Source organism: Peromyscus maniculatus, chromosome 2, assembly GCF_049852395.1.
Source record: "Peromyscus maniculatus bairdii isolate BWxNUB_F1_BW_parent chromosome 2, HU_Pman_BW_mat_3.1, whole genome shotgun sequence".
NCBI classification, from domain to species: domain Eukaryota; kingdom Metazoa; phylum Chordata; class Mammalia; order Rodentia; family Cricetidae; genus Peromyscus; species Peromyscus maniculatus.
Window position 1 is genome coordinate 148,936,005 of NC_134853.1, and position 25,126 is coordinate 148,961,130.

A 25,126-nucleotide genomic window follows, 5' to 3' on the forward strand; every position below is an offset into this window, starting at 1 on the left:
AATCCTATCCAATTTACTTTCCAGCCATCCCAAGATACTGTGAAACTATCCTCAGTCCCACCTCCAGCTTGGTTCTCACTGACATTGCTGATCAGAACTACTAAGCATGCTCCCAAAGTGGTCTATTTGCCTCCAGTGAACCTCGCCTCATCTCTCCAATCTCATAACACCATTAAGCCTGAAGAATCACGCCATCTCCTCCTCCATATCCCACATCCTGGAGGGGAGAGAAAACTTTCATTGGTTTCCTACTCATTTTAAAGTTAAGGCTGCAACTCTTCATGACCTCCAGGTTCATCTTGTACCATACCTCCCTTCAAGCTCTCTCTCAGCACACTGGCCCTTTGTGTCTCTTGGTCATCTTCTTCCCAAATGATAGGACACTAGTGCACACGCTGTTCTGTGCAGAACGTTTTGCCTTCCTCTCTTCCCCTAATCAGAACTGTCCCTTCAGAGAGCAACAGCTCGGGTGTCTTTTCCTTTGAAAATCCTTCAAGCTTCTTAGTTACTCATAACATGAGGCATCGCTCTCTTAACTAGTCTTCCAATCAACTGGGGAGATTTGTTTAACAATGTTTCCCACACACACCCCAAGAGACACTAAAGCCCTGAGGTTGGGGACCACGTTTCTTCAGTGTACCCTAACGCTCTGCATAATAAATATCGCTTGTACCGCTTACTAGAAGGCCTGGTACACTAGGATGAGTCTTAGATTTCTCAACAAAATTGTACTTTGGAGGAGCCCTCGGATATTTCCTCCACCACTGTCTGTCTGGGGGCATAAATTAAAGCCCTTAAAAAAGACGGCTGAACCAGTGACAAAGTCCGCCTCCTCAGCCAAACCTGGCAGTGAAGCCGGGAGACCGGGAGTCGGGCATCATTCCCTAGGAACGCTAGCACAGCGCTGGCCGCAAAAGCGGCGTTGTGCAGAACAGCCTGTCAAGGGACAGCGGCCTTAGGGTTCGAGTCCCCCGGCCAGAGAGCTCAAAGCTCCGCTCTAGCCTGCCAAGGGGCTACTTTTTCCAGCGGTTCCCCCCACCCCCCCACGGTAGGGCCGCCAGCTGAGAATGGTGGGCTCAGGCCTATCACCTAGTCCCAGCTTCCAGATTGGAACAGCCACCCGCCTCGTTCCCGCACACACTCACTCGGCGCCGTCTCCTAGCCTGGCATCCGCTTCATCGCCAGGAACGCCAAATCGGCTCTGCTTGTTCTCAACCCACAATGCACGGCGCGTCCAGGAGGGACGCCGGCTTCGCGCTCCAATCCCAGAATTGAGCTCCCGTGGCGTCATCCAGAGGGGACCAATCGCAAGAGCGTATTCAGAGGGCGTTGCAGAAGGGAATGTTGGGAGCTGATTGGTTGCTCCCTTCCGGAAGTTCTGGAGGAAGAACTCAGTCGGAGCCAATCGCGCGGCGCCTGCGGCCGGCGGCGCGGTCAGTGGCGGCGCCGAGCAAAGTGGCTACCGCCATGATCGAGCAGCCGAAGCGCAAGGGCCCGGAGCTACCACTGGTTCCCGTCAAGCGGCCGCGGCATGAGTTGCTGTTGGGAGCGGCGGGGTCCGGCCCCGGAGCCGGACAGCAGCAGGCAACTCCGGGAGCCTTGCTGCAGGCGGTAAGTGAGGAGTCATCTTGCTTTTGGCCCTCCGTTCCTCCCCCTTTGGACCGTACCGGCGCGGGGGGAACGGAAAGACAGTGGACCTGAAGTTAAAGCAGGTGTCTCTAAAGGTGCCCTGTGTTCTGAGTCTGTTTCATACGTGTTTCCCTGTTGGACGCCTGTTTTCAGCCTTTCAATCGTCCTGTGAAGTAGCACTGAAGCATTTAAAACCTTGGCTTCAAAATCAAGAGCCAAACTTCCGCATCCTAAATCTTCAGGGATTCAGCATAAAACAAACATTCAGGAAAGTTTATAGAATGGACGAATGAATGAATGAGGGAGAGTGGAAGCAAGGGAAATGAATGAGCCAGGCTCGCTTTGCTACCTGGTACAATTTACTTTTCTCTTTCTCTGAATTTGCTTTATTAACAATAATTAACATCCGTTGGCTCTTGTGTTAGATGTTTTGCATGTGAAATTTCCATTAATCTTGGTAACAGCCTAAAAGGAACTGTTATTTTGCATAAGGGGAAAGCAGACTTCTTTGGAGTCAGAACCTATGCTTCCAACGGCATGTTGTAAAATGTCATCATACCTTCTCTAGTATAGTAAGGAAAATAAATGTGCCTCCTGCCCCAACTCTTTAAATTCTGCTGGTGTGGTCCTTCAAATACATAATAAAGTTAGTGGTGTGGGGCTCTAGTTGCATCTTCCCAGAAGAAGGCTGACAAGAAAATTTTGAGGGAAGGAGTTAGAGGCCAGCCTGCAACTCTGGGCTGTCACAATCTTACTTGTCAAATAAGAATAAGTGTACTACCAATAATCCTGAAATCGCTTTGTTAGATTCCAGTATACTAATTTATTTTTTTAACATAGCAAGATCCCTGTCTCCAAAATAAATAAATGAAAAACTGGACACACAAATTTATAATCATCACTCAAGAAGGATCGTGGTTTCTAAGCCAGTGTAGGCTATTATAGCAAAACTCTGTTGAAAGAAAGAAGAAAAAAGAACTGTAACCACAATCTTTTTTTTTTTTTTTTTTGGTTTTTCGAGACAGGGTTTCTCTGTGTAGCTTTGCGCCTTTCCTGGAGCTCACTTGGTAGCCCAGGCTGGCCTCGAACTCACAGAGATCCGCCTGCCTCTGCCTCCCGAGTGCTGGGATTAAAGGCGTGCGCCACCACCGCCCGGCTGTAACCACAATCTTGACCTCCTCATCAGACCATTTTTATGTCATCTGGCATCATTGCAGGAGGGGCTTAATTAGTATTTTTGGTTTTGTCTTTGAATTAAGGATCAGTTATTAATCCAGTAGCCAGGGGAATTGTCAAAACATTAAGTCACATTATTCTCTGCTGAAAACATTGTGTTGGCTATTTCATTCTGAATTTTTAAAAAATCAAATTCTCTGTAATAACTCCCTTTTTTTTTTTTTTTTTTTTTACCATGCTCATCTATCAGTTTTCTAGCATATCATCATGCTCAAGTAACACCAACATATGTGTTCTTACATTTTGTTGTTGTTGCATTTTGGAATGTTATTCCAAATGCCCACATGGTTAGCTATTGGCTCTTTCAATGGTGCTTTCCTGACCACTGTATTTTAAGCTGAACTACCCTGCACTCTGGAGCCCATATTATTTCTTTCCATTGCACACAGCACTAGGTGTTTGGCTTGTTTTTTGTTTTGTTTCCTTTCCCTTTCTCTCACACTTTCCACTATAATGCAAGGTCCGTTGTTTTATTGAGTGCTGTTTCTCCAGTGCCTAGATATGTCAGGTTTACTTTTATCTGTGTGTATCTTTTATCCCCTGTGTGTGTGGGGTGGCCCTTCTAGGCCAGAAGACATTGTTGGGTCCCCTGAACCTGGAGCTACAGGCACTTGAAACCTGCCTAGTGTGGGTGCTGGGAACTGAACCCAGGTCTTTTGGAAGAGCAATAAGTGCTCTTAATCACTAAGCCATCTCTGTGGCCCACATGTACTTTTTTTTTTTTTTTTAATAAATACACTGGATGAATATAATCATAGTACATTGTTTGCATTTATGGATATTTCACAATAAAACCCATTACTTTGTATAGTTAATACATGATAATAAAAATAAGTTAGTATACTCGAATCTGCCAAAGAGATTTCAGGGTTACTGGTAGTACACTTATTCTTATTTGACAAGTAAATTTGTTGGCCCAGAGTTGGAAGAATTGCCAAACCTAGGCTTAGTGTCCAAGACCATAATCAGAAACCACTTTGCCAATTCGAGCATAGAGATACACACGTGTAATACCAGCACTAGGAGGACTGAAAATTTAAGACCAGCCTGGGCTACATATCAAAGCCCTGCTCACACCTCAAAAATCTATTTTGCATAATGAGTTGTCCCATGCAGGGTTTTGCAAAGGCTGGTTTGGTGAGCTCGAGTCTGAGAAACGTTGTTCCTGTGCTCCCAGACCTTCATTTCTTTGGGAAAAAGAACCATGCCAGCAATGAAGGGAACTCGCATGGCGATGGGGCTTTGACAGAATGCAGTGGAGCTTATGGAGCACTGCAGGGAGATGGCAGCTGCCTGAGTTTGAGTGTTGAAGACTCCAGGGAGGAAACATTTAAAAGGAGCCAAATAGGAGGAGAGCTCTGCGAGATCAGATCTGTTAAGATCCTGAGGCATAAATGAGGTCAGCGTGATTAAGCAGTCAAAGTTGGTTGTGGAACAAAAGCAGAGTTAGGCAGGAGAGTACTGTGGTGGGCACACTGGAATGTCCAAGGGCTTATCCATCTAGAGGCAGGAGTTCTGTGGACAGAGGTGCCATTCCCTAACCCAAATGAAACGCACCACCTCCAACTTCACAGCACCCTTTGCTGTGTACAGTGGCTGCCTCACACTCCTCTCTGGTTTAGGGACCTCCCAGATGTTCCTCCCTTCAAGCCCCAATCATGTTGCTCTCGGGACACGAAGGAGAAGTGTACTGCTGCAAGTTTCACCCCAATGGATCCACCTTGGCATCTTCAGGATTTGACCGACTCATACGTAAGGCACAGTTTTTGAATCTTGAGTTACTGTTCACTGCTAAAGTTTTTTTGCTTTGTTTTGTTTTTTAAATTTCGGATGCCATAGAAGGCATCAGGCATCAGTCTAAATTTGCAAGTTAAATTATAGTGATAATGTGCTAAAACAGGTATCAAAATATTGAGCAATCATTCAGGTACAACCATAGGTCCATATGGTAAATAAAGAGAAAGGAAACATTTTACTAATTGGGTTGCTTTGGTTGGAGTTATATATTCTTCTCTCTCTCCTCCTCCCTCCCGCCCCTCCCCCTTCTCCCTTCTCCGTTCTCCTTCTATCACTCTGATGTAGCCCCAGCTGTCCTCAGACTGGCTATGTAATTAATGAGAATGACTTTGGAACATCTAATCCTCCTGCCTCCGCCTCCCAATTGTTGGAATTAGAGGCTTGTGCTACCAGGAGCAGCTAAAGATGGATTTTTCATGGAGACAGCTCTTGAGAGCATCAGTTTAGTGACAGTGGGTTACTGAGAGTTAAGAGGAAAGAAAGAACTTTTCTACTTATGAAAACATGAGACCTTAATCTATACCTAGGATCCTAGTATATGAGGGAGAAAGATGGGATCCTCATGTGGTGACTCACTTAAATCATCTGCTACCAGGTTCTCAGCTACTCATTAGGAATACCCATATTTGAAAAAATAAGTGCAGTTTGGAGAGATGGCTCATCTGTTAGAGCAGATGTTAGCTGGGAGTGGCGGCGCCTTTAGTCCCAGCACTCAGGAGGCAGAGGTAGAAGAGGTAGATGGATCTCTGAATTTGAGGCCAGCCTGGTCTACACAGGCTGGAGGGAGTTCCAGAACAGCCAGGGCTACACAGAGAAACCCTGTCTGGAAAAGAAAAGGAGAAAAAGAGCACTTGCTGCTCTTCCAGAGGACCTGAGTTCAGTTCCCAGCTCCTGACATCAAGTGGCTCATAACTGCCTATAATACAGGTTCAGGGGATCCAATGCTCTCTTCAGACCTCTGAGGGTGTCTGTGCACACACACTTCCGTACACATCAATAAATACTAATCTTTTAAAAAAATAAATAGAAAAATGAAGCTGAGGTGATATAGCTCAATGGTTCTGTTTTCAGGTTGTCTACAGATTCTGAGCATATAAGAAAAAGCATCAACATTTTAAAAATTAAAGCTGAGGGGGGTTGGAAAGATAGTTCAGCAGTTAAAGGTCATATATTGCTCTTGTAGCGGGCCAAGTTCGGTTCCCAGTACCTACATGGTGGCTCATAACCATCTCTAACTCCATTTCCATGGATCTAGCTTCCATTTCTGACCTTCCTAGGCAGACGTGCATATGATGCACATACATACTTGCAGACAAAACACTCATACACATTTTATCTAATAGGTAAGCCTGAGAAAATAGCTTAGTCAGTTAGGATCTGAGTCAATTTGCAGAACTCATGTAAAGCTGTATAGGGCAGCATGTACTTTCATTCTTATCTCTGGGGAGGTGGACAGGTAGACCCCTGGGCCCATCAGCTGGCCAGCCTAATCTGCTTGGCAAGTTCCTGGTCAGTGAAGATATCAGGTGGATGGTGCCTGATGAACAGCACCCACAGCTGTCCTCTCTGGCTTCCATACATGGGCATACATGTATATTCACACCTGAGCACATGAGCAGGCGGGCGCACGCACACAGGAATTTTAGTGTTGAGAAGATTGGTCTCATTGGTAGAACCAATGATGTTCCATGGGCATATAATTTCAGAAATATTTTTCTGGTTATTTTACATTAACCTTTCTCTGACTGATGATGGGTTTTCTTCTTAACAGTATTGTGGAATGTCTATGGTGACTGTGATAACTATGCTACATTGAAGGGACATAGTGGAGCGGTGATGGAACTGCATTATAACACAGATGGCAGGTGAGTTCTGCATGGTGAAATGACAGCTGCTTCCATACTAAAGCTCAGCATCCTTTATCCTGCAGCCCTCAGTTTTGCCTCTTGAGAGACTGTCAAGACTACTATGTTTTGAGCCGGTGAGCCGGGCGGTGGGGGCACAAGCCTTTAATCCCAGCACTCGGGAGGCAGAGGCAGGTGGATCTCTTGTGAGTTCAAGGCCAGTCTGGTCTACAGAGCGAGATCCAGGACAGCCACCAAAACTACACAGAGAAACCGTGTGGGGGGGGGGGGGGGCGGGGGGGGGGGGTTGGGGGGGCATGTTTCAGGGAACTGCTATGTTTTGGCGGGGCAGAATGGTATAATCCTTTTATGTTAGCACTGAGGAAGCTGAGGCAAGAGGACCACATCATCATTTATCTTCTAATATGCCAGTACTCAGACCAGTTTTTTTTTTTTTTTTTTTTTTTTTTCCTTTATGAGACATAAGTCCTTTTTTTTTTTTTTGGAAGACAGGTTTTTCTTTATAGCCCTGGCTGTCCTAGCTCTGTACACCAAGCTGGCCTCAAACTCACAGAGATCCACTTGCCTCTGCCCAGTGCTAGGACTAAAGGCCTGCACCACCATGCCTGATGACATAGAGCAAATATAATTTGAAATTAGCTCTAAAATTTTCATCACGTGGCATGTGGCGCATGTCAGCTCTCAGAAGGCAGAGGCAGGCAGATCTCAACGTTCAAGGCCAGCCTGGTCTACATAGTGAGTTGCAGGGCAGCCAGAGCTAAGTATTAAGATCCTATCTCTCAAAAACAAAACCTAAAAAAATAAAATGTGTATCTATTAATTGTGTGTGCACAATGTGTCTGTGAGGGATGCATATGTAGAGGTCAGGGCAGCCTTGTGGGGCTAGTTTTCTTTGTTCACCTTTAAGTGGGTTCTGGGAATCAAACTGGCCAGTGCCTTCATCTGCCAAGAGATCTCACACGGCTGACAGTAGCTATTCTTATCTTGAAAGTAATACACTCGATGTTAACAAAAGGCAAATAGATGGAAACGTTGTCCACATTTTACCTCTCCAGTTACTGCTTATGTTGTACTTTTTTCTGAAGTCCCTCTCTACCAAAATTGTTGAGTTTTGGCATACCCATTACGTAAACAAGGTTTACAATCCTGTCTACTGATTTGATTTGATTTGATTTAACCTATCTGTTATAAAAATTAAAACTTCATAGCCGGGCGGTGGTGGCGCACGCCTTTAATCCCAGCACTCGGGAGGCAGAGCCAGGTGGATCTCTGTGAGTTCGAGGCCAGCCTGGGCTACCAAGTGAGTTCCAGGAAAGGCGCAAAGCTACACAGAGAAACCCTGTCTCGAAAAACCAAAAAAAAAAAAAAAAAAAAAATTAAAACTTCATGATTTTAGTATATATATATATACTAAATTTAGTTACAGAATTTAGTACACCAAATTCTACAAATTGACTCAGGTCCTAACTGACTAAGCTATTTTCTCAGGCTTACCTATTAGATAAAATGTGTATGAGTGTTTTGTCTGCAAGTATGTATATGCATCATATGCATGTCTGCCTAGGAAGGCCAGAAATGGAAGCTAGATCCCACAGAAATAGAGTTAGAGATGGTTGTGAGCCACCATGTAGGTACTGGGAACCGAACTTGGGCCCTCTACAAGAGCAATATATGTACTTTAACTGCTGAACTATCTTTCCAACCCCCCTCAGCTTTAATTTTTAAAATGTTGATGCTTTTTCTTATATGCTCAGAATCTGTAGACAACCTGAAAACAGAACCATTGAGCTATATCACCTCAGCTTCATTTTCTCTCTTCTGGCCTCTGGATACTACACATGTATGGCCCAAACTTTTAAGCAACACGTTTATTAGAAATAAATAATTTTTTCTTCAGCATTGTAATGGGCATTGTTACATGTACTCCAATCTCAGCTCTTGGATAGTAATGGAGCAGGAGCATCTTGTGTTCAAGACTTGCCTGGACTACATAGCACAGTTCTGTCTGAAAGGAAAGAGAGAGCATTGTAAAACCAAGTTTAATGTAGAAATCATTCCCAGAGACAGAACACATGGTTGGGATTACTCAGCTCTTAAATCTAGAACTGCTGCAGTTGGCCTCACCTCCACCACAGCAGGAAGGGCGTAAATACATCTGTGTGAGAGAGTATTGTGTCCATGTGTATCACAAAGGAGGAAAAAATTGATTGGTTGGTTGTGTTGGGTCAACCTGATAGTGAATCCAGAAAGTGAATAGGATTGCCAAAGACAGGATGACGCACCCTGGATTCATGAGCTAATTCACAGTGCAGGAGGCAGTGATCTGGAAGAATTTGAAACATTTTGGCAAATGAAAAAGATTTTTGTCTCCCCCCCCCCATTTTTTTTTTTTTTTCTTTTTTGAGATTTATCTTTTTCACTTACATAGGTGTTTTGCCTGCCTGTATGTCTGTGCACCATATCCATGCAGTGCCTGTGGAGGTCAAAGAGGGCATCAGATCCCCTGGAACTAGAGTTACAGCTGTTGTGGGCCTTTATATGGGTGCTGGGAGTCAAACCCGGGTCCTCTGGAGGAGCAGTCAGTGCTCTTGACCACTGAGCATGTCTCCAGCCCCTGTTGTTTGTCTTACATCTTTGTGTTCTTCTTCTAGCATGCTCTTCTCGGCATCAACAGATAAAACTGTGGCTGTGTGGGATAGTGAGACGGGCGAGAGGGTTAAAAGGCTGAAGGGACATACTTCCTTTGTGAACTCCTGTTATCCAGCCAGGCGGGGCCCCCAGCTTGTCTGCACCGGCAGCGACGATGGTACAGTTAAGGTAGGTATTATCTCGTCTATGTTACGGTTGAGTTGACATAATATAAACTTTATCTTGTCTTTATACCAATATTGTACTCTTCTCTTCGTTTTAACTCATTTTCCAGAGCACACTTAAAAATTTCCCAATTAATATAATACCCTAGAGAATTCTGTTAGAACCATAGAATAGAACTTGTGATCAATGGACTATGTGGATTTGATTCATGGCTCAGCAGTTCACCTTGAGCAATTCACTCTCTGAGCTTCGATTTCTTAATCTTTTTTTTTTCCTTGAGACAAGGTTTCTCTACATAGCTCAGGTTGTCCTGGAACTCCCTCTGTGGACCAGGCTGGCCTCATGAGCCTCTACCACCTGGTAATACTTTCTTAACCTTTTGAGCTGTAATAGTAATATAAGTGTCTTACAAGGTTGCTGTGAAATTACAGGTGTCTAAAAAGCTCAGCAAAGAGTCTCAGTGGCCTAGGATGGCAACTTACAGATTATTTAGTTTGATGATTCCCAAGCTGTCTGTGTTACGATTACCTGGAGAACCTACTAAAAATACCCAGAGGAGAGCCAGTGTGCTGGCCAACCTCAGCTGTGTAGTGAGACAGTCTCAAAACACAGATAATAAGCCAGATGGTGGTGGCGCACGCCTGTAATCCCAGCACTCGGGAGGCAGAAGCAGGTGAATCTCTGAGTTCAAGGCCAGCCTGGTCTACAGAATGAGTTCTAGGCCAGCCAGGACTGTTAAACAGAGAAAAGCTGCTCAAAAAAAGAAGACAGATAATAACAGTAGAAACACCCCGAGTATTGTTACATTTGGAGAATGGTCATCCTGAGCTGCCTAGCCAGGCTCTGTCTCGAGAAAAAGAACTATGTAAGTAGCAAGTAAGTAAAAACCAATCAGAGTCTGGTTCAGTGAGTCCAGAGTGGCCATCAGAATATTTAGACTGTTATTTCACTGAGATTTCAGAGCCCATGATTTCATCCAGCACGCTCATTTCTCAAGATAAAATGTAACCTACAAACAAGGGGAAAATAGCAATCAGGTTACCTCAAAGACATGATGCTTCATAGTATCAACTGATGCATGAGTTTCACATACATTTCCTTACACTATGTTCATACATACACACTCACACATGCAAACACGCACACACGCATACTACTTCACCCCCTTCTCTGGCTGTCACATTCCCCGGCTGCTTGCTTTTTTTTGTTGTTTAACTTATTTTATATGTGTGATTGTTTTGTCTGCATGTCTGTACATGTACAACATACATTCCTAGTTCTCCATAAGAACAGTACGTGTGGGGCTGGAGAGATGGCTTAGCTGTTCTTGTAAAGTGCTGGGGTTTGATTCCCAGCACCCACATGGTGGCTCACAGATTTTTGTTATTCCAGTTCTGGGGGATCAGGTTATAGTCAGAAGTTTCCTGTGTCCCACCCGCCCGCAGTCGGGACAAATCTCTCCCACTCACATTCCAAAGCTGCTTAGTAAACACACAGAGGTTTATATTATTTACAAACTGGATGGCCTATGGCGCAAGCTTCTTGCTAGCTAGCTCTTACAACTTATCCCATTTCTATTTATCTATTTAAGTTGTCATGTAGCTTCGTGGCTTACCGGGTGGCGGCTCTCAGCACCTCTTCCGCCTCCCCTTTCCTCTTCCTCTCTCTCCAGTTGGAATGGTACCACCTAACCTTATTCTACCTCACCATTGGCCAAACAGCTTTATTTATCAACCAATCAGAGCAACACATAGTCACAGTATATAAAAAGACATCCCAGAGCACTTCCCCTTTTCTGTCTAATCAAAAAGGAAGGTTTTAATTTTAACATAGTAAAATTACATATAATAAAACAGTTATCAAGCAAGAATTACAGTTTTAATATCTAGTCTATTTTTGGCATATTTAAAGAAAATATTATATCCTATATTTGTGAGTCTAAGGTTTTATATCTAATTTATTTTTTTATCATAACCAAGGAAAATTACAACTATCTAGTCTTGAACTACACCAAAGACCTCAAAAGGATATAATATTACCTACATCAACAGGAAGTGCATTGTAAGCAACTTCCAAAATTCTAAAATGATAGAGATAGCTGGTTGCCTGGACAGTCATTCAAAGTTCCTCTGCAGCATTGAGGGGCATCCATTTTCAGCCCATAGGCCTAGTCTCTCAGTCACTTTTCCCTGTGTTCTGTAGAATGTCTGACAGTCTCCTCTGTGAAACAGGAACCTGAAGGACCATTTCACCTCGTTTTTGGCAAATTCAGTGGTCATTTTCCTATGGGTCCTGTATGTCCAGTTTATATAACATCAGGTGGCCTCCTCTAACCTCTGCTGCCACCAGGCAGATACAAATGCAGACATGCAAACAAAACACTCGTACACATAAAATAAATAAATCTAAAAGTGAAAAAGAAAAGAGCTCTTAACTGCTGAGCAATCTCTCCAGTCTCTAACTTTTATCTTGTTATTGTTTTTAATTTTAAGACAGAATCTCAGTAAGTTGCCCAAGTTGGCCCTGAACTCCTTTTGTAGCCCAGGCTAGCTTTGAACTTTCAATCCTCTTCTACTAACTTCTAAGTAGTTGAGATTTATAGGCCTGTCTTTCTAATTTCTATTATTGCAATGAAACACCATGACCAAAAGCAACTTTTGGAGGAAAGAAATTATTTGGCTTACACTTCTCATTATAGTCCATCACTGAAGGAAGCCAGGACAGGAACTCATACAGGACAAAAACCTGGAGGGCAGGAACTGATACAGAGGCCATGGAGGGCTGCTTACTGGCTTGCTCCCCATAGCTTGTTCAGCCTGCTTTCTTATAGAACCCAGGACCACCCACCCCCAATGGGCTGAGCCTTCCCCCATCAATCACTAATTAAGAAAATACCCTACAAGCCTGCCTATGGTCTGATCTTATTGACATATTTTCTCAATTAAGACTCCCTGGACTCCAGTGACTCTAGCTTGTGTCAAAGTTGACATAAAAACTAGCAGGCACAAAGCCTGTATCACCAGGCGATTGCTTGCATGTTTTTTATTCATTTATTTTGTTGGTGCTGGTGGTTGGAACCCAGGACCTCACAAGTGCTAGGGACTTACTCTGCCACTGAGTTTTCACCCTGCTACTTTTTCAGTTGAATCGTATAGTAATAAATTGGGGCTGGAGAGATGGCTCAGCAGTTAAGAGCGCATGTTGCTCTTGCAGAGGACCCGGGTTTGGTTCCCAATACCCACGTGGTGACTAATAATCATATGTAACTTTGGTTTGGGGGGATCTAATGTCCTCTTAAGAGCACTGCATCTATGTGGTGCATAGACACACATGCAGGCAAATCATTCATACACGTAAAATATATAAACCTTGAAAAATATAATAAATAAAGGTGGTGATTCTGATGTGTTTGATTATATATCTTGACATGTTCTGTGTTAAATGATATTCTATCCTGTATCACTTGTGGTTTGCAAGCCTGGAACCCTAGGTTAGCTGTACTGAATTTGGAATCTTTTGTTTTGTTTTGTTTTTTTGTTTTTTGAGACAGGGTTTCTCGGTGTAGCTTTGGTGCCTGTCCTGGATCTCGATCTGTAGACCAGGCTGACCTCGAACTCACAGAGATCTGCTTAACTCTGCCTCCTGAGTGCTGGGATTAAAGGTGTGCACCACCACTACCTGGCCTGAATTTAGAATCTTAAGGGTGAAATTTATTATTTTGTGTGTGTGTGCATACGTAAGTCCATGAGTTGTCCAGAAGACTCTGCCTGATCCCCTGGAGCTAGAGTTACAGGTGGTTGTGAGCCACTTGGGTCCTCTGGAAGCGCAATAGGAACTCTTAGTAGCTGAGCCGTCTCTTCAGCCCCATTAACAAGTGTTGTTAAGGGCCTGCTATAGTGAGTGCAATCGATAGGAACTTGTTCTTGGTTTGTATTCTTTCCTTTTCTCTTTCATTTTGCCTTTCCCCCTTTGTCCTCATGGTTCTCTTTGGGTCCTTTAAACTTTTTCTTTTTTCTAGTAAAAGAAACAATTTATTGCTCAAAGCAGTAGTTATAGATTCATTTTATGTGTATAAATGTTTTGCATGTGTATATGTCTGTGTGTGCCATGTCCATGCCTTTTACCCACAGAGATCAAAAGAAGGCATTGGATCTCTTGGAACTAGCATTACAAATGGTTGTAAAGCGCCATGTGGATGTTGGGACTCAAACCCAGGTCCTCCACAAGAACAGTGCATGCTCTTAACTTCTGAGCCCCATCCTCAGCCCCATCAAAATAGCATTTTGTAAAATGGGCAATATGTCATATCACCTAAAGATGACTGCTTTTCATAGAGTCTTTTTTTCCAGATTTATTTTAAATTTTTTTTATTATATGTATGTATTTGAGTATGTGCACATGTATGCAGATCCCCTGGAACTGAAGTTGCAGGCACCTGGTGAGTCTCCATGTGGGTGCTGGGAATTGAACCCGGGTCCTCTGGAAGAGCAACCAGAACTAGTGCTCTTAACCTCTGAGCCAACCTCCAGGCCGCTATGTAGTTCTTCAGGTTGAATTTATTTGGAGACATCAAGCAAACTTTTTTATAAGAATGGGTTCTTTTTTTTCTTTTCTTTTTTTTTTTGCTTTTTTGAGATAGGGTTTCTTTGTGTAGCTTTGCACCTTTCCTGGAATTTGCCTTGTAGACCAGGCTGGCCTCAAACTCACAGAGATCCACCGGCCTCTGCCTCCAAGTGCTGGGATTAAAGGCGTACGCCACCATTGCCCTGTGGGAATGGGTTCCTTTTTTTTTTTTTTGGTTTTTTGGTTTTTTTTTTTTTTTTTGGTTTTTCGAGACAGGGTTTCTCTGTGTAGCTTTGCGCCTTTCCTGGAACTCGCTTTGGAGACCAGGCTGGCCTCGAACTCACAGAGATCCACCAGCCTCTGCCTCCAAGTGATGGGATTAAAGGCGTGCGCCACCACCGCCCGGCGGGAATGGGTTCTTAATGATAGGGTCTCAATATATAGTAAGGAAGAAGGTCAGACCAGCATGGGTGAGGAGAGGACCTTCATAAGGCCAACCAAAATGGGAGTGACAGTTTAATGGGGGGGGGGGAGATACCCACAGAGGTCAAGGGTTGAAGAGTCTGGGAAATCGGTTACACTCAAGGAGCCTGATCAAATAAGTAAAAATATTTAGTGTCATAAGAAATGGAGTTTTCAGCACACAAAAAAGAGAGAAAACTAAATGAGTCTTCTGATGCTGGTTCAAATAAGAAGAATCAGTGTGAGCTCTCATCTTTACTTTATAAATTAATAATCTAAACTGAGTCCTTGTTTCAGGAAAAACATTTTGGGTAAATAGCAAATCTCTAGTGGAATTCAGTCTATGAACTCTTGATATGTTGGGGGCGTGGATACTGGACTAGGGGTAGTGGCAGTCAGTGTGAATCTTGCCGGCTGTGCACAAAGCCCTGGATTTGATCCCCAGCACAGCATTAATCAGGCCTGGTGCACACTGTAATCCCAGCACATGGGAGAGGAACATAGGAGGGTCAGAATTTTTTTTTTTTTTTTTTTTTTGAAGTGAGGACTGAACCCAGGGCCTTGTGCTTACTAGGCAAGTGCTCTACCACTGAGCTAAATCCCCAACTCCATTATTTATTTTAAGATTTATTTATTTTATTATGTATGCCTGCAGCTCAGAAGAGAGCACCAGATCTCATTATAGATGGTTGTGAGCCACCATGTGATTGCTGGGACTTGAACTCAAGACCTCTGAAAGAGCAGCCAGTGCTCTTAACCTCTGAGCCACCTCTCCAGCCCATGGAGGGTCAGAATTTTAAAGTCATCATCCACTACTTGGCCAATTTGAGGGCAGCCTAGGATACATCAGACCTTGTTTCAAAAAACAAAAGGGGGAGGGGTCTGTGTGTATACAGGCATATATTCTGAAGTATACACACACAATGCCTAGCTTTATACTGAGAAGGCTTAGAAGCAATGAGACCCTACTTGATCCACTGAGAATCACTCAGGGTCTCAAGTGTACTAGAGAAGTGCTCATCTCTGAGCTACAGCCCAGCTTCATGTCTTGGTCTTTGTTTTTTGTTTTTCAAGATAGGATCTTTCTGTATATCTCTGGCTATTCTGGAATTCACACTGTAGACCAAGCTGGCCTGGAACTCAGAGATCCACCTACCTCTGCCTCCTGAGTGCTGGGATTAAAGGTGTGTGCTACCATGCCTGACTTTTTTTTATAAGTTATGTCTGGGTCTTTTAATACCATTTGCCAATGAACAAAGCCAAGGCTCTTATTAGGCCTAGTCAAGGAAAGTACTTTAAGATGAGCCTGGAAAATCTTGTACAAAGATTTCTCGGCAAATGATGCAACTGAATGTTATTAGTAATGAGGCAGAATTGTGAGCTGTTCGCTAGTACTTGATATAGATGTGTTACTATTTCTTTGATATTCTTACCAAAGATAAATCTTCACTGTCACCAAAGCAATATCAGACAAATCCAAGTGCAGAGAGGAAAATTCCTGTGGTCTTCACAAGTGACGGGGCCCCAAAGTGCAAGGAAAATCTGAGAGAAGCTGAAAAGACATGACAGATTTAACACAGAATTCCAAATGGAATCTTGGTGTCTTTTTTAGAAGGTTGGTGGGTAATGGTTAAGTGTGAATGGCATTTGAGCATGGGGTAAGCATGTTTCTTGGCTTCTTCCTGTTGGTGGCACACTGAGGTTCACTAGTGGACATTTATGTGGGACACACATTAGGAGGTGTTGGGGGATAAGGCACTAGTCAGCAACTCACTCTAAAATGATTTCAGGGAACAAAGAAAAAATTCTCTTCCAACTTTTCAGGAAGTCTGTGATTATTTCAAGATTTTTAAATTATTTTAATCAAACTTTAAGTGGTTACCGTACCTTTTAGGTTAAAGACAGATTGGCGCCAGGCGTTGGGGCACACACCTATAATCCCAGTACACAGGAGGCTGAGGCAAGAAAATGGTGAGTTTCAGACTAGCCTGGGCTACATAGTGAATCTCTGCCTCAAAAAGAAAAAAAAGAGGGGGAAAATAAGGGACAAAGATTATTTTGATCTGTACAAAGATTGTCTGTTTAAACAAAGGTTCATCATGTATGAGAGCTGGATTATCAAGGCCTTGACTTCCAAACTAAGAAGTTTATACTCGTTCTGGAGGATTATACAGCTAAGTGTCTGTTTAAAAAAAAAAAAAAAGGAAAAGAAAGGAAAGCACTCTTTTCTCAGGTTTTTCTTTCCTATAGATTTTTCTACTTGAGATAAAATGTAAATTCCTCACTGAAATCTTAAAAAGCCAGACTGGGGCTGTAGAACCCTTGCATAGCATGTGCAGGGTCTTTGGTTCACTCTTTAGCATTTTGATACCTGAACATTTCATCGTCCCCACAGAAACCCAACCAAGTCATTCTTGTTTCCTTCCCATATTCCAGCCCCTGGCAACTTCTGACCTGTCTGTGTCTCTCACTTACCTGCTCTGGACATTCCCTACAAATCAAATGAGACCAGCTACAATCTCAGTGTCCGGGGGAAATCTCAAATTTGAGGCCAGCCTGGGCTCCTTTCCTGTACAGTATGGAGAGTGACCTGTGGTGGCCATACCTTTGGTTTTGAGTGGTTTATTAAGTACATAACAAGCAAATGTAGAAGAACAGATAGTAGGTAGCTCAAACAGCAACTAGCAAAACATCCTCAAATTAGTTTACAATGGCCAGCAGAGACTCCCTAGTAGCCTGCTTGAGAAGACAAACAAATGTAACATCATCAAATCAGAGTTCACACAAACGCCCAGCAGAAATCAGGGGAAAGTTGGGGCATTCTGCTGGAGTTCCCCACTGAGCTTCTGGCCTCTCACTCCCACACTGCAGGCCCTTTTATAGAATGGGATATCGATGACTCTATTGGGATTGGTTACCTTGACCTGTTCTCAAAGGCACGGGCTTCAGTTCCCTGAGCTGCTTGCTCTTTGCCCACTACAGAGCCAGCTTGACCCAGAACGGGGCTTTGGAGGAGACAACAAAGGCCTCTCCACTCCTGGAGTCCACTTTCCACAAGCACAGCACAGAGTACCAGTGTCATTTACATTACAGCTACATGGTACAACAGTCCACTCTTCCCAGGGCTGGGGTAAAGTGCTTTTTGTGCAAGCCTGGGGACCCGAGTTCAGATCCCTACCACCCAAGTAAGAAAGATGATGGGCCTGGTGGCCTACTGTAATTCCAGTGCCCTGGTGGTAGAGACAGGGAATCCATGGAACAAGCTGGCTAGCGAGACTAGCTGAAATGGCCAGCTCAGGGCTTAGAGACTCCACCTCAGAATGTAAGGTGGAGAGGCACCTGATGTCAGCCTTCGGCTTCCACAAGCAGATTCATAAGTGTTTATGTGTCGCACACTCGTACATGCATCACGGGTGCACACTACACACACGTGTGCAAAAACCTTTTTTGCAGCTGAATGAATGTAGTGTCCTATACTTCTGTGATCATGGTGCTTGTGAGGGGGAAGCAGGGAGATAAGGAACTCTTGGGTTTTTGGTTTAGTTTTTTGAGACACGGACCTACTGTCCTCACCTCAGGACTCTTGTTCCTCCTGTCTAGGCCTCCGGGGTACGGGGGTTTCAGGTGTGGGTTCTGAGGCTTGAGTCTTGTCGTGTTGCGGGCTGATCTCCCGAGTTTAGATGATCCTGCTGTGTACTTCTGGGCCTGGCACTTTGGTTGAGGTTGGCTGGTTGATTGATTGGTTTCCAGTCAGGGAATTACTGTGTAGTACAGACCAGCCTGAGGTTGACAGTGATCCACCTACCTGAGCCTCCTAATGAGTAACAGTGTTGTTTGTGGTGGTTTTGTTTGTTGCTTTCTTTTTGGTTTTTTGTTTTATTTTTATTTTCTTTTTTTTAAAACAGGGTCTCAGTATAGCCCTGGCTGTCCTTGAAGTCACTATGAAAACCAGGCTAGTCTCTAACCCACAGAGACCTGTGGGCCTCTGCAGTGTGTACCTCTATGCCCAGAATAACAGTGCTTTTATTTAATTTCCTGTATGAATTATAGGGTTGAGCTTTTCATGTTCTTTTTGGGGTTGGTTTTTTTGTTTTTTGTTTTTTTGGTTTGTTTTTTTTTTTGGTTGGGTTTTTGTGCTGGCTATTTTTTTTTTTTTTTAATCAGCTTGACACAAACTAGAGTCATTTGAGAAAAGGGACTTGATTGAGAAAATATCTTTGTATGGTCAGCTATAGGCAAATCTGTGGTGTATTTTCTTAATTGATGATTGATAAAGGAGAGTCCTGCACACTGTGGGTGGTGCCAACACCTAGGCTGCTGGTCCTAGCTGCTATAAAAAAAACAGACTGGCTAGGTGGTAGTGGTGCATGTCTTTAATCCCAGCACTCGGGAGGCAGAGGCAGGTGGGTCTCTGTGAGTTCGAGGCCAGCCTAGTCTACAAATAGAGTTTCAGGACAGCCAGGACTGTTAAACAGAGAAACCCTGTCTCAAAACAAACAAAAGCAAATTTTTCAAAAAACAGAAATTAAATAGGCAGAGCAAGCCAATAAGCAGCACCCCTTCATGGCTTCTGCATCAGCTCCTACCTGCAGGTTCCTGCCCTGCTTGAGATCCTGTCCTGACTTTCCTTAGTGACAGGCTGAAAGTATAAACGGAAATAAACCCTTTCCTCTGCAAGTTGCTTTTGGTCACAGGGTATTGTCATAGCAATAGAAACCCTAACTGAGAAGTTTCAGAATATTCCTTTACACTGAGTGAAGATGTGTCACTGTGATTGGTTCAATAAAGAGCTGAATGGCCAATATCTAGGTGGGAAGAGGTTAGGTGGGACATCTGGGGTCAGAGAAAACTGGAGGGAAGAAGAAAGATGGAGTCGCCAGCTAGACGCAGAGGAAGCAGGACATGCAAGAGGAGAGGTAAAAGACTCGAGCCACATGGCAGCGCGTAGATGAATTGAAATAGGTTAAAGGTTAATTTAAGTTATAGTTAGAAACAAGCCTAAGCTAAGGCCAGGCTTTCATAATTAATAATAAGTGTCCACATCGCTATTGGGGAGCTGGCTGTACAGAGGAAGGCTTACTACTACTAAGGTAGTTTTTTGAGACGGCCTCAGGTAGGCCATATGGACCTCAAACTCTTAGTCACTAAGCCATATCTCTAACCTCCATCCTTTTTATTTTAAAGCTTATCAGACATGGCCTTGTGGGCAAGCTTGGCTGTTTAGTAATTCACTGCTTTAAACTTCTATTTTGGGGGCTGGAGAGATGGCTCAGAGGTTAAGAGCACCGACTGCTCTTCCCCAGGTCCTGAGTTCAATTCCCAGCAACCACATGGTGGCTCACACCCATCTGTAATGAGATCTGGCTCCCTCCTCTGTATATATAATAAATAAATAAATCTTTAAAAACAAAAACAAAAAAAAACTTCTATTTTGGGTGGGAAGGTTCCGGATGGGGAGTAGCTGAACTGCTGAGCATTAGCAAGGGTCTAGTGCTTCCACTCATCTGAAGGTGGGCATCGGGCCGTGCTGTGTGATTGCTCCTGAGAATGATGTTACTGATGGTGCCTGTTTTCTGCTTCAGCTTTGGGACATCCGGAAGAAAGCAGCTATCCAGACATTTCAGAACACATACCAGGTGTTAGCTGTCACCTTCAATGACACAAGCGATCAGATTATCTCTGGTGGAATAGACAATGATATTAAGGTATGGTTGTTTATATCATATTTACCTTTCACGAATATATATCAGAAGCTAATCTTTTTAAAAATTTGAGATTATAGGAGGTTGCCACTTAATGCCAACTAAAAGGAAGATAATGACCTGAAACTTTCTTTCTTTTGTCCTGCTCTAATTACTCCCTAAATCAAAGGTTACAGGCAAATGTATATAGTCTCACATAATTGCCGTCAAGGACCAGGTGGTTAATATGAAGTGTGCAATCCTTGGGTGGAGGGGAATTGTGAAAAATCAGAGTATGGCCAAGCAGGAGGCAGAGGCAGGCAGATCTGTATGAGTTCAAGGCCAGCCTGGTTTACAGAGTGAGTTCCAGGACAGTTGGAGCTACATAGAGACCCTTTCTCGAAAAAAGAATACAGAGTGTATTCATTCCCTGACTAGATATTTGTTTATTCATTTTTAATTACACTTATTTCTGTGTGTGGAAGTCAGAAGAGTTTGCAGTCAGTTCTCACCTGTCCTGTGAGTCCCAGGGATTGAACTCAGACTGTCAGCTTTGGTAGCAGGTACCTTGACCTACTGAACCTTCTCACCCCACAGAAGACATTGAAAATCGTTTTTAGCTCTCTGGTCTGATGAGACAGGGATTAGTCTCTGTCTCTACTCTCCTCCCTCAGTATAGTTCTTTTTGACACTGGAAAGGAAGTTTTCTTAGCTTTTCCAAGAAGAGAACTTGACGTTGGGGAAGGGCCATGGACCGACCATTCAGCAGTGCAATGTCACTCAAGCTTTCAAGGAAATTGTCTTAAATTCCAGCCATTTTCTACTTTTGTGATTGCCACGTGTTCTTCAGCTCCTGTAAGCCCCAGTTTCCTTGAGTGAACAGCTAAGGTCAACAATGAGAGCAGCGCCTGCCTCACTAGTACATGCTTGGTGCCTGAGAAAGTGGTGAGCCTCCCTCCATGTGGATGCTGGGAATTGAACCTGGGTCCTTGCAAGAATAGCAAGTGCTCTTAACCACAGAACCAACTCTCCAGCCCCCGAGTCTACCTCATTTATAGGCTCCATTCTTCCAGGTCCCACTGCCTCTAGAGCAGTCACAGATAGTGTCCTGTTGCTTGATAGAAATAACAGGCAAAAGCCAAAAAGAGGCTTTATTTTGGCTCATGGTTTGACCATCCCGCCCCCTTACAGCCTCCTTTTCTCCCCTTCCCTGTGTGCATCTTTCACTGCCTTTGTTCCCCAGGGAGTTTTCCTAGATGCTGCTCTTGCTGTGTGCACTTTACCCAAGCAAATCTCGTTCAGGTCTGCCTGCTCTCCACCCTGGGTGTATCCCCACCCAGATCTTCAGCTTCATCGCTTTAACAGGTAGCACAGTGCTTTCCAGAACAGGTGGGGCTCACTGACAGGAATGACTGGATACTGCTTAGACACACAAAAGTAAGTTAATGTCTTAAAGCCACGATACTTTTTACACTCTTTAAGATGGATGCTGCTGGGAGCCAGGGAGATGGCTCAGTGGGTAAAGGCACCCGACAGCAAGCCTGACAACCTGCTCAGTCCCTAGGGCCCATGTGATGGAGAGAACCGGCTCCTGAGTTGCCCTCTGACCTCTACCTGTGCGAGCCACTTAGAGGCTTGCGTGTGCTCTGTAAATAAAGAAAGAAATGTGAAAGAATTAAAGATGCTGCTTTGGAATGTACCTGTAAAAATGTTTGCATAGATTTCCTATGGCTATCGAAAACGGTCATCTCTATAATCCTAGCATCGGAAGGCTGGGGCAGGAGGATCACAAGCTTGAGGACAGCCTGGGCCACATAGTAAGACCTTGTCTCAAAAAACAACAAAACAAATCTGGTAGATAACCAGAATGTAAGACAACTTCCAGCCTCCTCAGAGTTTACAGTGTTGTGCTCTGTGCCAAGCCCGTCCCTGACGTCCGTCAACCATTGATCTCTTTGTCCTCTAGTCCCTTTTCCAGAATACTTGGGGTGTATGAGCGTGTAGCTTTTGGGGGACTAGCTTCTTTTTAGTTAAGCTATGAGAATTTGATTCTCCTGTCTTCACCATGGGGCAGACAAGCTGAAGAAGGCTTGTGTTTGTCTTCTTGCTGCATGCAGTGTGGATGCTGCTGCTGGGCCTTCTGTGTGTTACAATACAGTCTAAAGGTCTGCCTGGTCCTTGTGTAGTTTCTGTCTTCTCAGAGACTGTGTTTTACCTTCTCTTAGGGCAGGGTCTCTGCAGAGAATAAATCCTAGCCATTGTATGTTGATACATACCAGTTTTAATCTGAAGTTTGAACTTATCTCAGATATGAGAGACAGACAAATATAGTCCAATGAATACTGGTTGAATTTAGCTCTGTGTTCAAAAATATCCTTCCCTATATTTTTGGAAAGTGTCCTGATCCTCATAGCCCTGCAGCCTCCCTCTTTCCAAACTAAGTCTTGGTTTGGGGTTCACTTGTTTTGTTTGAGACAGTAGATCTGTAGCTCTGGCTTACCCTGAACTCACAGGTATTCCTCTGCCTCTGCCTCCTAATACTGAGATTAAGGTGTGTACTACCACACCTGGCTTGTTTTATTTGGGAGGTAGGTTCTCCTCCCATCTTAACCTTCTGAATGCTGACATTGTAGGCATGTATCTTGTGTGTGTGTGTGTGTACATCCTTTAGGAGACAGAATAGGGTGTCTGATCCCTCGGAGCTAAGTTAACCTTAGTTGTTAGCCACTCAATGTGGGTCCTGGAAAATGACCCAGGGTACTATGCATCGGATACTCTGGAGCAGGAAGTTCTCTTAACCTACACACACCTAACTCCTTTCTGAATAAAAGAAAGTGTTGTGCTTTAGGTGATGTCAGATACTTTATTTATTTAGAAAAAAGTATGTGGCAGTATTAAATGAAGTTTTTTATGATACCAGTGACCTTCACAAAATTGCTAATCTTTTTCCTGTGACATCCAGGCTATTTCTGTTTCTGTTAACGTTTATTTTTACATATTTGCTTAATCGCCTGTTATGTAAATATTTTTGTATTTTGGCTTTAGAGTTATTTTTAGGAATTGCTCAGTAATATTTAGAGCCTGCCATATACCAGGCATATGCAAAGCATTCTTATTTGTAATCTTTCAGAAAGGAAGAGCACTTGCCTAGTGTGCTTGAGGCCCTATGGTCAATCTCTAGCACTACAAAGAATATAAAAGACAGACAGACAGACAGAAGACATGCAGATACTGTTGGGCCTGGAGATGTAATCAGTGGTAGGACACAAAACCCTGGACTTGTACCTCAGCAATGAACAAAGGGCAGAACTCCTAGATAGGTATTTTTGTGTCTGTCTTCCAGAGGAGGCTCAAAGGGCTCTTTGCATAGCTTTTCATTTCCATTTCATATATGATACATACATACTTACATACATGCATACATATTGTTGCTATATACATATTATAACATAAGATGAAAAATCTTAACTTTTCCAATTTCATGTTTACTTTATATAATTTTGGGCTTTGTTTTCATTTTGTTTTGTGTGACTCAGTTTCCTGATTGTGTCCCTGGTTGGCATAGAGCTTGCAGCAATCCTGCCTCTGTCTGTAGTGATGTTACCACATACATCACTATGCCTAGCTTTGTCTACTTTTATTTGTAGGAGTTTTTTTGGTTTTGTTTTTAGATCTCTGGCCTCAAATGCACTATATAGCTAAGGGTATCATTGAACTTCTGATCCTCCTGCTTCTCCTCCCAAATACTAGAATTCAGGGGTACAATTAGCTTTTTTTTCTTTCTTTTGTTCTGAGACAGGGTTTCTCTGTGTAGTTCTGGCTGTCCTTGAACTCACTTTGTAAACCAGGCTGGCCTCAAACTCATAGAGATCGACCTGCTTCTGCCTCCTGAGTACTGGGATTAAAGGCATGAACCACCACCGCCTAGCTTTTATGATGTTTTTGAGATGGTCTTTTAGCTAAGTTAGTTGGAACTCTCTGTTATTCAAGCTACCTCAAATTCAAAACCTTTCATCTGCCTCCTGAGTGCTGTAATTAGACATACACCACTAAGCCTGGCATCTGGTTTATATAGTTGTTTTTCTCTTTTTTTTTTAGATTTTTAGACTTTATTTGATGTGTGTGAGTATTTTGCCTGCATGTGCACATATATGTGCACCACATGTGTGCCAGGTGCTAGAGGAGGTCAGAAGAGGGATTCCCCTGCATCTAAAATTACAGATAGTTGTGAACCACCATGTGAATGCTCGAAACCAAACCCAGTTCCGAAACAAGAACAGCAAATAACTCAACCTCTGAGTCAATTCTCCAGACTCTGGTTTGTTTGGTTTATTTGTTTGTTATTTAAGACAAGGTCTCTCTGTGTGGCCCTGTTTGTGCTGGAACTGTCTCTGTAGACCAGACTGGCCTTGAACTCAGAGATCTGCCTGCTTCTGCCTCCAGAATGCTGGGATTAAAGTCATGAGCCACCATGCCCTGACTTCTCTGTTTTTTTGTTGTTTTTTTTTTTAAGATCGTGTCTATATAGTCCTGGCTGTCCGGAACTCACTATGTAGACCAAGCAATTTTGATCTCAAAATCACTGAGATCCTCCTGCCTCTGAGTGCTGGGTTTAAAGGTGTACACTACCATACCTGGCCTTTCTTTGCTATTTTTCAGTTTGAATCCTGAGTGCAATTTTGTGTTTTTACAGGTTTGGGACCTGCGTCAAAACAAACTAACCTACACCATGAGAGGCCATGCAGATTCCGTAACCGGCTTGAGTTTAAGCTCTGAGGGATCTTATCTCTTGTCCAATGCAATGGACAATACAGGTAACTTTGGAGAACAAAGCTGTTCTGGGTCTAGTGTCTGTTGATCCTAAAAGGGGGCGGGGTTAGTATTAAATAATGTGTTTTTGGGGAAGCAGTGACAGGGCTCAGCTAAGCTGCCTACATTCAGACTAGATTGCTTGAGTTTGCTTCTGGGACTCATGCTAAAAGGAGAGTCAGCCGGGCAGTGGTGGCGCACATCTTTAATCCCAGCACTGGGAGACAGAGGCAGGAGGAATGGAAGTCCAGGAAAAAGGGTGGCTGACAT

The 25,126-nt window shown here is 43.6% G+C and overlaps 2 protein-coding genes across 4 annotated transcripts in view; one reads left to right on the forward strand and one right to left on the reverse strand.

The window, feature by feature from the left end:
- The window catches only part of Zcchc17 (zinc finger CCHC-type containing 17), a 50,227-nt gene extending 48,957 nt beyond the window's left edge, over positions 1-1,270 (reverse strand). The window contains exon 1 of one of the 3 annotated variants that reach the window (XM_006975552.4): positions 1,146-1,270. The gene's annotated coding sequence lies outside the window, so the exon portion shown is untranslated. The remainder of the gene's footprint in view (positions 1-1,145) is intronic. The other 2 variants (XM_006975553.4, XM_006975554.4) reach the window with 2 other exon arrangements.
- Positions 1,271-1,402: 132 nt separating this feature from the next.
- Snrnp40 (small nuclear ribonucleoprotein U5 subunit 40) overlaps positions 1,403-25,126 on the forward strand; it is a 35,031-nt gene continuing 11,307 nt past the window's right edge. Inside the window, exons 1-6 of the mRNA XM_006975555.3 lie at positions 1,403-1,611; positions 4,488-4,617; positions 6,434-6,527; positions 9,179-9,344; positions 19,949-20,071; positions 24,741-24,861. Coding sequence (XP_006975617.1) covers positions 1,468-1,611; positions 4,488-4,617; positions 6,434-6,527; positions 9,179-9,344; positions 19,949-20,071; positions 24,741-24,861 — 778 coding nt within the window. The 5' untranslated portion in view covers positions 1,403-1,467. The remainder of the gene's footprint in view (positions 1,612-4,487; positions 4,618-6,433; positions 6,528-9,178; positions 9,345-19,948; positions 20,072-24,740; positions 24,862-25,126) is intronic.